Source organism: Cygnus olor, chromosome 4 (genome assembly GCF_009769625.2).
Source record: "Cygnus olor isolate bCygOlo1 chromosome 4, bCygOlo1.pri.v2, whole genome shotgun sequence".
In the NCBI taxonomy this organism is placed as follows: Eukaryota; Metazoa; Chordata; class Aves; order Anseriformes; family Anatidae; genus Cygnus; species Cygnus olor.
The window spans coordinates 68,938,306-68,948,981 of record NC_049172.1 but is presented as its reverse complement, the minus strand read 5'-3'; the positions used below and the strand labels follow the sequence as shown (position 1 = coordinate 68,948,981).

The following is a 10,676-nucleotide window of genomic DNA, read 5'->3' as shown; positions in this document are numbered from 1 at the left end:
CGCAAGAGGAAAGGAGGGGGGGGGGGGGGGGGGGGGGCGTGTAGGGTGGGAGGCGGGGGGAGGCGGCCCGCCCCCCCCGATCACATGGCGACCCCTTGCAGCCAATGCGGGGGGCTCTAGGACCCCGGGGACCCGCGGCCCCCCCGCCCTATAAATGCCTCTCCAAAATGCAGCGCAGCTCCTTTCTCCCGTCCCGCCCGGCCGCGCCGCTCCGCGCCCCGCGCAGCCCCCGCCGCTGCCTGGCGGGTCTCCGGCCCTGCTCCGCGCCCCGCTCCTTCCCCCCCCACCCCCCCCTTCCCCCCCCCCTTTTTTTTCCCCCCTTTTTTTTTTTTTTTCTTTCCCCCCCCCCCCCTCCTCCCCCGTTTTTCTCCTCCTTCCCCTCCCCGCGGGCAGTTTGCATGCATTGTCTGTCTCCCAAGATGGTTTGTGAGACCAAGATCGTGGCGGAAGACCATGACTCGATCCCGGGCTCCAAAAAAGACACGATCATTGTTTCGTCCTCCCAGATGTGGCCCACTTTGTCGGGCACCCCCTCTTCTCCCCTGAGCCCCCCCAAAGAGGAGCCCAGGCGCGACAACGTGTACATCCGCGAATTCCACCCCTCCGAGCAGGAGGTGGTGCGCCGCATCTTCTACGAGGGCATCATGGAGCGGATCCCCAACACGGCCTTCAGGGGGTTAAAGCAGCAGCCCCTCACTCAGCTGCTCTACGGGCTGCTGGCGGGTGAGTGCCTGCTTGGGGGGGCCCCACAAAATGGTGGGGGGGGGGTGGGGGGGGAGATCGGGGAGGGAGCGCCGCGGAGCCGCAGCGCTGCGGAGGGCGCAGCGCAGCCAAGGGGGGGGGGGGGGGGGGGGGTTTGGGGGGGTGAGCCGCAGCATTGCGCGGGTTTTTAGGGAAAAGGGGGGTTTGGGGAGGGGGGGGTCGTGGGGGTGAGGGTAGAGCTGTCCGTGAGGTTATTTCGTGGTTGGGATTGGGGGGGGGCACAGAGAGGGTGGAGGAGAGCGGTGCGCGCTTCTCGGCGCTCAGCGCACCGCCCCCGCGCAGCCCCGCGCGGGGGGGATTTGGGGGGGACCGCCGCGTGCCGCTGTTGCTTGGAGACAGCCGGGAGCCCTCCTTCCCCCCCCCCCCCCACCCCAGTGTGCTTTTTTTTGGAGGGGGTCGCCTCCTGGGGTTGCATGCCCAAAATAACCCCTGCAAGGTGTGCCCCCCCCCCCCCCCCCCCCCCCACACACCAAATAATCGTCCGTGATAACGTGCGCCCCTCGTGCGAATACTGATGAGAGCCCCGCATGTGCAAATAATAACGTGTGACCTCCCCCCCATCCCAAAATATAACCCCCAGGGTGGTTTCTTGTGCCCTTGGTGGCTGCAGGTGCCCCCCCCATGCCTTGTGGGAAGAGGCCGTGTGTCGGAGGGGGACCCCCGGCAGGTAGCGGGGTGCAGGAGTCTCAGCAGGGGCTGTGCTGGGGGAACCCACCAACAAAGGGGCACCCACAGAAGCCCCCCCCCCGGGTCTTCCACGCCTCCCCCCCCCCCCCCCCCCCCCCAAAGCATCGAGGCGGGCAGGGTGCCGTGTCTCCCCCAGCAGTCACTGCTTCCCGGGCTGGAAATAGTAATGCCGCAGTGGAAAACACATGGCTGCGGAGCGGCGTGCCTGCAGCCTGCCGTCTTCCCCCCTCGGCTGCCTCTTGGCCTTGCTGGGTGTGGGGAGAAATGGGGTCCGGGGCCCCCCCAGCATTCCCTCTCCCCCCCGGGCATCCCAGCCCCAGGGACGCCGCACACTGGGTTTCATAGTCCCCGAGAGCGTGAATCGCGCCGTGGTTGCGTATGCAAATGTCTATTTTGTCTGTGCTCTTTTAATTTATTTATTTTTTGTAAATGAGTTTGTATTCCGAAATCAACACTAAATTCTCTTTTCTGACAGGTATCGTTTATTTCTCTTCCTTATCTCCATAGTAATATGCTTTGTTGTGACCAAGTCCTTCCTGCTGACCTGCTGTTTGCCCATCTTTCTGATGGGCATGAGGTACTACTTCAGTAGAAAAGTTATCCTCCACTATCTCGATTGTGCGCTGCATACGGACATGTCCGATATTGAGCAATATTACATGAAACCGCCAGGTGAGTCCGAGTGCCCCCGGGGGGAGCCTTCCCCCGCCCTGCTGGGGAACATGGCTGCTCCGTGCTGCTGGCGCCTTTGCCTCCTGTCAGCAGCACTGAGCAAGCTCAAAAGTCACCAGAATCACCAGAATGCAGCTCTTTGGCCACACCAGGCACAAATCCCAAATCCAGCCCCCTTTTTTTTTTTTTTCCCTCCCCAAGATGTCCAGTCATCCTCTGCAGAATCCGTCTGCACCCGAGGGATGGGGTGTGGGTGCTGGGGGCTCACTGCGCTGCGCTGGGTGGGAAATGGATAATTACTGCCGGCTGTCTGCCCCCTTCTTGTTCTGGGTGTTTCTGTGCTCCTCGTGCATGGGAGCAGGTCTCAGAGTGGGAAGAGGGGGAGATGAAGGTCTCTTAGCACAAATGCATAGCCCATTTTAGGGATTGTGCATGTTTTCTTGCATTATTTAAGAAGAACCTTCCTTAACGCAAGTGTTTTGGAAGAGGCACAGATCAGGTATGTAAAGAGATACTGCCTCCATCCATTTGTTATGTACATGCATGTAATTAAAAGCATAATACCTAATGCTAATGTTTGCTCATTAAGCTGCAGAGAATCTCTTACATGATTAACTATAATAAACTAAGGCACTTCACAATTTGTCAGGCAGGGAAGGTGCTGTTTCCTTTCTGGAGGCATGCACCCGTGTCGAGAACCAGAGCAAGGGGCTACCTGGGCTGTCTCCTGAAATCAGGGGGCTTTGAGGTTTGCTTTTTGTGGCCGCATAGTGCTAGCAGAGAGCCTGGAGAGCGAGGTGATGCCAGGCACACGCGTTAATCTCTGTTTTCTCAGGGTACCTACTCAGTTGTTTTTCCATGGGACTGTTTTCGCTGCATCATTGCTGTTCCCCACGTGTGACTGACCTCTCCCTAAGGCTCTCCTCCTGGTCACTTCTAGAGGACTAATAGGATGTGCCACAGCCGCAAACTTTCCTTCCTCTCACTTCTGATATTATATTTACCTAGAATGATGCTCGTCCTGTAATAAAAGCCTCAAAATGTCTTAACAGTGCTTCCTTCAGATTTTGTTCCCCATCATAGCACACATCTCATGCAGATCTTGTTCCATCTTTCACAGGGGTTGTATTTAATTCACAGTGAAGCAACGTGTAACTTGCATGTAGCTCGTGTGTCCTTAAAAAGCGCAATCTTCCTTCAAGCTGTTGTCAAAAGACTAAAAGGGCGTGTGGCAAAACACTCCTGAAGCTCTGTGCTGAGGTTCGACAAAGCCCAGTGCTGGAGGAGGCAGTGGGGAACTGCAGAAAAAGAGCAGGCGGAGCAGGCTTCCGAGGTGTTTGAGCCACGTCTGTCCTTGGGGTTTGGGATTTGTGCGGTTCCAGGTTGGGTGTGGAACCAAGCTCCTGCATTTGTAATGCCAGCGTTTGTAGAAAATAAACCAAATGGGCTCACATGAACAGTCAGGAATGCCCCCCCGCTTGTTTTGGGTCAGGAACGTAATGCAGATAGGCCACACTGACAACGTGCCTTTGAACTGTTAGCATTGCTTTTATTTGAGACCTAACAGGGCTGGTTTCAATTTTAGAGCGAGTGTGTGGGCTTTAATTTTTGACAGAATTTAATCATGTGTAATTAGGCTTCTGCCATGCCATAAAAAGCAGATTTGTGGGATCACTGGTGCTTGTGAAAGGTGCTCGATGATAGTAGTATTAAGCAAGTTGGCTGGGGTCATAACGAGGTAAAACCCAGGGGAGTCTGGCAGGACTGACTCCATCCGTGGTGCCACTTTACATGGTGCCCATCCCCATGCCATGGCGCTGCATGGTGCTGTCTGCTGTAGCCTGGCACGAGGCACAAACTCAACCCTCTGCTCCGATTTCCCCCCAAATACAGTTGTCAGATTTCTTCCCTATAAGACATACGAACAGTTGTCTCGGAAAAGCCTCCAGTTCCATGCACTTCTGAGGCTTAGCACTTGCACTGTCTATTGAAACGTCCTGAGAACAGGCAGAAATGTGCCACATCAGCTCCCCCAGTCCCTGCATAAAGGACACAAATGACAATAGAACAACTTCCAAGTTTGTCTTTTATTGTGATAGTTTGCAAATTAGCACGCAGACATAAATTATTGCAGTGGGAACAAGAAGGGCTCATTCTCGTAAGCGATGCCTATTGTTCCAACTTAGATATTACTGAAAACTTTCTCAGTTGGGTATTTGGGAAGAAGTTGTCACAGGGAGGTTAATCAGATGCTGGGACAGGGGCCCAGGGAGGCTGTAGATACTGAGAGCTCATCTAGTTGAGGTAAAATGAACCTGATGTGACTTCAGGTTGGCTTGGCTTCAGCTGGGAGCATGACCAGGCAACTTCTCACTCCTTTGAAGCATCTTTATTTATGTGCTGATTTTTTTTTTTCAACGTGGAAGACAAAGGAAGGGAGCGTTGCCATGGTGGGTTTACGAATTGTTGCTTCTCATGGTGACAGACACAAAGGTAGAGTTGGGACATGGTCTCAAGGTCTCCGGTAAGGATGCTGGTTAGGGCTGTACCGAGGTTTTGCTCTTGGCATCAGTGGCACGAAGAACTGGTGTTTGCCGTGCGCTCCTTGTAGTACCCGGGTCGGGGTTCTGTTGTGCAGAGCATCAACAGCAAACAGCCTCTGGTCAGGCAGGTGTCTCTGGGGAGGAAATATTTTAACTACTGAAACATTTTAGTTACTGAAGTGGGTCATTCCTGGTGGTTTTGCTGAAGCATTCTTGCAGGCTGTGCAAACCATGGGTCAGTTTAAGAGCAAGAACTGAAAGGTCACAGTTTGTAGTGGGTTGTCATAAGCACCAAGATTAACGATTAGTGGTACTTGCTTCAAATATTTTTTTTTCTGCTGTAGTTTTTCTGACCCACTAGTCTCCGAGTTAGTTATTGTCTTAAATTTCCTCCACTGGGTTTTGTATGAACTGAAAAATATGTGCTGACAGCGATTTTGCTGAAGTACACTAGCCAAAATTTAAATCTTTTTCTCTTGTCCTCCTACACTTACACCAGGATTCTGGCAGAAAATTTGGGCCGGAGTTTAACTCTAAGCTCTTAGGCAGTAGATTGACTTGAATTGCTGTTGACTTCAAAGGAGCTGTTGGTGTTGAGTTGTGTGCTGGATCGGGATCTTAAAACAGAGGATTGAATGGCCCAGCCTTCACAGGCTCTTCGTTAGCTTGCAATTCTCATTTAAAGTAGCACATACTGGTGGCTTTTATTTTCTTCATAGAAAAAAAAAAAAGGCACTGGGGCGGTAGAAAAGGAAGGAATTGGATAATGGGCTTAATTGTCAACCAGAGTAACTTGGGCTGTAGTAAACAAAAAAAAAAATTAATTTTAAATAGAGAAATGCAGGAGGCAGGGCTCTACACAAATAAGAGGAGCACAGCTGGAGTTTCTTTTATGGTCTGATGGTTTTGTCGACTAATCAATTTTACAGTGTCTCTTCAAGCTTCTGTCACAGTTGGTTGTTTAGTGTATTTTTGTGGTGGTTTGTGTGTTGGAAAGATTCTTGCGAGGTTGAGGTCTCCGCTGGAGCGCTGATGGAAACCAGAGCTCCTCACTTCTGGCGTGAAACCGCTGCCCTCCCGAATGAGCAGAGCTTCTGTGGACGAACCGGCATGTCTTCTTGTGGTAGTTTCAGGCCTCATCTCCAGCTACGGTCCGTCTTGACCTGCTGTGTGGGTGCCCCTGCAGCAGGACGTGCGTGTGGTGGTGGTGGTGCGAAGATCTCCTTGTAGGCCTCTGCCCCAGCAGGACGGGCAGGTGACTTGGAGAGCTGTGGCTGCTAGAGCTGGTGGAGGCCTGAGGGCATCTGCCTTGTGTAATGCAGCCGATTAAACTGAGGAATTGCTGTGGGATATGTCGGGTTAGGTTCAACATGCCAGGCTGGCAGCTGTGGTTTTCGGTGGTGGCTGCATGTCTGCAGCCATCGCTCTGTGGTGGCGTGGGCAGGGCTGGAGGGAGCGGTTCTACCATCTCCTGTGAGTCCCCATCTTGGACTTTCTCCTTGCCAGTTGTGTACAGGGAGGCAGCTGTCCTGGTGGGCAGGGCAGAGCAGGTTTCCATCACATCTGGTACATGAATAGGTTACATTATCCTGGGGTTGAACTGGGCCCTAAAACAGGGATGGCTCATGAGGGTTTAGTCCCTGCAGCTCATGGGCGGCACATCACTCAGGTGAGCCCAAAAGAGGGATGTCCTGCACTTCCTTCTCAGCAGAGATCTTGGGTTCATGTCCTTCTCCTGGGCCACCAGCTGAGGTGGGCTCAGAAGGTTTTTGAGGAGGTGACACCCTGCTCGTGGCAGCACTGCTCGCTCCTTTCCAGGCACTGCTCACGTTCAGTGCAGCAGCTGGGTGAAGAACGGGTATTTCAGTTGTGCTCTTGGGCTGGGCACAGGGGTTTTCATGCCAGAGAACAGAGCTGACACCAGAAGGGCTGACCCCAGGAGCACGTGAGGAGATGAGCACCTGGATGAGAAATTATGCAGTTTCTGTGCTGCCAAACCTGGGGGGCACTGGTGGGGTGAGCGGCCCCATCGTGGCTAGCACTTCTTCCCCAGGCACACTGGTGTTTTGGTGTACCAGGCCAGTGTGGGCACCATGAGGAAAATACAGGGGCCAATGGGAGCTGTGGTTGCTCTGCCTCACCCTGTGCAAGCTGGGGGGGGGGGGTTCCTCCCCATGGTGGGGGTGATGGCCTGCGGCAGGGAGGTGGATGGAGCCCCCCAGGCTCCAGTTCTTCCACATTCTGGGTAACTCAGCAAGCAGCTGAGCCGCCAGATAAGCGGGAGGGACGCTGCCCACTGATAACATTGTTTTGAAAGAATAGAGCAGCTCTTGCTTTGCAAAGCCAGGGCTTAGTTACCTGACCCCGGGAGGGGGTGGGAGGGGGCTCGGGGCTGCTGCTTCCCAGTGCAGGAATGTGTTTTTGGAGAGCCCTGCCCTGCTTGCCCATGCCCGAGAGGCAGCAGGAATCTAAGGCATCCCTATCTCCAGCATTTCTTGCTGGCTTTGCAGCACCCTGACCTCGGGCATCTGCCAAATCCCTGCGCTGGCTGTCGTGGGTCGGGATTTTCTCCTGCGTGCCGCTGCTCACAGAGAGCTGGGGAGTCCAGACTGGGGCTTGGAGTGGGAGCAGAAAACCCAGAGGAGAGGCTGTGTCCTGATCCTAGCGGCAGAATTTCCCAGCTCTGCTCCCACCAGTGCTGGGAGTGGAGGTCAGGTCTCATCTTTTGGAGGTGAAGGGCCTTTCTTCTGTGTCTTGCGTTGTGGCATCTCGGCCATTCAATGGAGATGCTTCAAGGGATGAGATCTGCACATCAGAGAGATCTTGCAAGATTAGGATGAGACAGCTTCAGACACAATGCTTTCCACTATAAAATGCACTGAAGATATTTCAGAGACTGGCCTCCTGCGAGACGAGTGCTTAACAATTCCCAGCGTCACTTTTTGGTTACTTACACCTTAGCTGAACTGGAACTGCCTGCTTTGGTATTTCTCACACGGTGCCTGTCTTGAGCTGAACTCGGGAAGCAATAAACAGCAGCTCATGTTTCCAAGTTTTAGGGGTGCATGTTATCTAGCATTGGTAACTGACCAAAATATTTTATTATTTGAATTACGTAAAGTGTCTATTAAAGTCAGGTTGCTGCTCCCAAAAGCTACCTCTTCTGACACAATTAGTCCTCCACATGCGAGGTCCTCTGTTGCTGTGGCCATCAGGAGCAGGGACCTGCCCACATGGGACAAACCTGACACCTTTGCCATGCCACCCCATGCCACTTTCTTGGGGCTGAACATCCCCAGGGCTTTCTCCAGCACAGGACCAAGCACGGACACGTCGGCTCTGCTGGCTCCCAGCTGTTCTGGTATCTCGGCCAGCCCTGTCGCAACCCCATGCTCGTGCTGATAAGCACCTGGTGGGGCTGCAGGGGCTGGTAATGCCTGGGTCTTCAGAGTTTTTTTTTAATTATTATTATTTTAGGCATGCTTAAGCAGTGCACATCTTCCAAAGAGCAATGCTGTGAACTGATGGTTGCCCATGGGAAAATTGGAATTGTCTGACTTGTTCAGGACTGTATCGCAGACACAAATAGGATAAACATGTTCATGGGGAAGCCACCGCAGCCTTGCTCCCTCTCCTTTTATTTCTTTATTACTGGAGTAGGAACATATGCACAACCCCATTCCTCAACATGCGTATCCTTAAGACAAAAATAGACCTTGCTTCAGATCCACTAGCTTTGGCACATTCCCATGTCAAAATGAGATGAAAATACATTTTCTAGTAAATTTTGCAGAGCGCTATAACCTATTTTTTTTCCTTGCATTCAAAATTTCTCTCTCAAGGTAATTGACGTGGCTGTCAGTTCATGCAGCAGTGTTTAAATTGGTAGCCATGACTTGGGGGTACGGCACTGCAGAAAGCAAGCTCTGTCTGCAGGTATTTAAAAACCCAGTACGTGCAAGTGCTCTTAATTAATCTGTGATACAAGAAGTAATAAGTTGTGTGAATTGAACGTCAGCAGTTTTTCAGGCACCGTTAGCTCCTCAGGACTGCCAAACGTGAGCTGCGCAGGGACTTGTGAGCGTTAATAAGGCAGCAACATCAGGCATTCTGGTTTTGTCTGGCTTTGAGCATTCTTTTTTTTTTTGCTTTTTCTCTACTGTTGGTTGATTTCTGATGTTTTGGCTGCATGCAACTTCTCGTGACTGTCTCAGCGAATAAACCTAAGGAGGAATACAGAATTTTCTCGGCAAGTTTAACTGCAAAATAATTAGTCTCATAAACTGTGTTCAATGGCTTTTCCTCCTCCCACTTTATTTGGAGTAGCTGAGATTTAAAACAATTACCCCAAAATATGTTTCAGCTGAAGGCTTTCAGAATTGTCTAAACTTAGGCTCCACATTGGGTACCTAAGTAGCAGTGGGAGATTTAAAAGTACGAAGCTTTGAGCCCCTCTGACTCTGAATTTTGGAAGTAGCAGCCCAAGCTGGAATCTCGTTCCCAAGCACCAGAGGCATTATATTTAGCTTTTTAGGGTTTTTCAGGAGTGTTTGTGATCCCTGTGTGCAGAGCCAGGTGCCTGAATACTTCAGAAATTATCAGCTCTGTATCTTAAGGCCTCTAAGTTTTTTGAAGGAAAACCAAAAACCAGCCTTTTACATAAAAACCTAAGTACACGGACTGATTTTCAACCAGCCCAAGCTCTCCAAATTTCACAGTGGATTCCTGCTGTAGGCTTAAATCTTCATCCAAGTCCCTGGACTGGGATTGGGTTTTTCCCTGCTGTCAGGAGGTTCGTGTCTGGCCTGAGATGGGCAAGCTGCTGGCGATGGCAGCAGGGGAATCCTGCCCTGGGGTGCTCGCTGGTACTGACAGGCATGGCAGAGCCCATGCCTGTGGTTTGGTAACGCAGTGCTGAGGATCTGTTACAAATAATAGCGTGCTTTGTGCTGCTTTCTTCCATCCGCAGGAGAGGCTTCGTGGAGTGTTTTGCCAGTGTCTGGTTCCGTGATGCGTGGCCTTTGTTGTTGCTTTCTGCATCAGTGAAACAGGGAGCTTCAAAGCATATTTTTAGTTTTTCATTTTTTTTTTATTTTAACCCCCCCCCCGTAGGAAGCTGAGGAATCATTTTTTTCTGACAGGTGGCTAATGAAAGCAGTCTTCAAGCGAATCCAAAGATAGCAGAGCGTCTTGCATAGCTTCTATTCACAAATCCCTCATTTGTAAGTGGTGCCAATAACAAGATTTGTTTTTTTTTTGTTGTTGTTGATAAAGGCAAACTGGAATCACCAAGAAGCCTCGGCCTTGCGTTTTTATTAAGGCACCAAAACCAGTTCATGCTGGTTGGGTTAGAGACAGGTGTGTGCCACGGTGTCTGTTACAGATGGCTTCGAGCCATTCTTTCAAGTAGTCTATTGACTCGCTGGACCCCAGCGATCAATTAAGTATTTATGAAAGCACATCCTGTATCATTTAGCATCTTCTATAACTGCTTGACAGGTGCTTCTTTCCAGAGCTGAAGGTGTCGTTTCTTAAAGGATAATCCTGAAATTTTGACCTGGACCACCCAGAGCTTAATGCCAAGTGGGTTTGTGCTTTAAAAAGGGATTCTGTGAGTTAAAGGCTTTTCAAAACAGGTAGCAGGGAACATGTGTTGTATGTGTATATTTTAAATGGCTATGTGAGATATTGCCATTTAAAATTATATTTGCAACAGTTTACACATATACAAGCTAATAGAAAAATGCAATGCATTAGTCTCATGTTAGTGGGTACTGCTTGCAATGATAATTTGCAAGTACCAATTTTGTCACTTAAAATTCATGCACTGCTTGTAGGTTTTATCTAAGTGGCAAAACTGAAAACCCAGGGTTTTACGAGAAGATGATTTTTCTGTTCAGGAGCCAGAAAATAAAAGGGAAAATAGTTTTGGTCCAAATTAAACTGATTTACTGCTCCCTCTTTTTTTCTGCTCACTGTGAGGAACCAAAAATCTTTATTTAGTGGTGAATG

General features: G+C 50.9%; 1 protein-coding gene across 2 annotated transcripts in view; it reads left to right on the top strand.

Annotated features, from left to right (window-relative positions):
* The first annotated feature begins 326 nt into the window (after window positions 1–326).
* Window positions 327–10,676, top strand: part of NAT8L (N-acetyltransferase 8 like) — a 30,187-nt gene continuing 19,837 nt past the window's right edge. The window contains exons 1-3 of one of the 2 annotated variants that reach the window (XM_040555910.1): window positions 327–723; window positions 1,957–2,121; window positions 2,957–7,337. In XM_040555910.1, coding sequence (XP_040411844.1) covers window positions 399–723; window positions 1,957–2,121; window positions 2,957–3,069 — 603 coding nt within the window. In that variant the 5' untranslated portion in view covers window positions 327–398 and the 3' untranslated portion in view covers window positions 3,070–7,337. Of the gene's footprint in view, window positions 724–1,956; window positions 2,122–2,956; window positions 7,338–10,676 lie in introns of those variants that run through there. The other variant, XM_040555909.1, reaches the window with a different exon arrangement.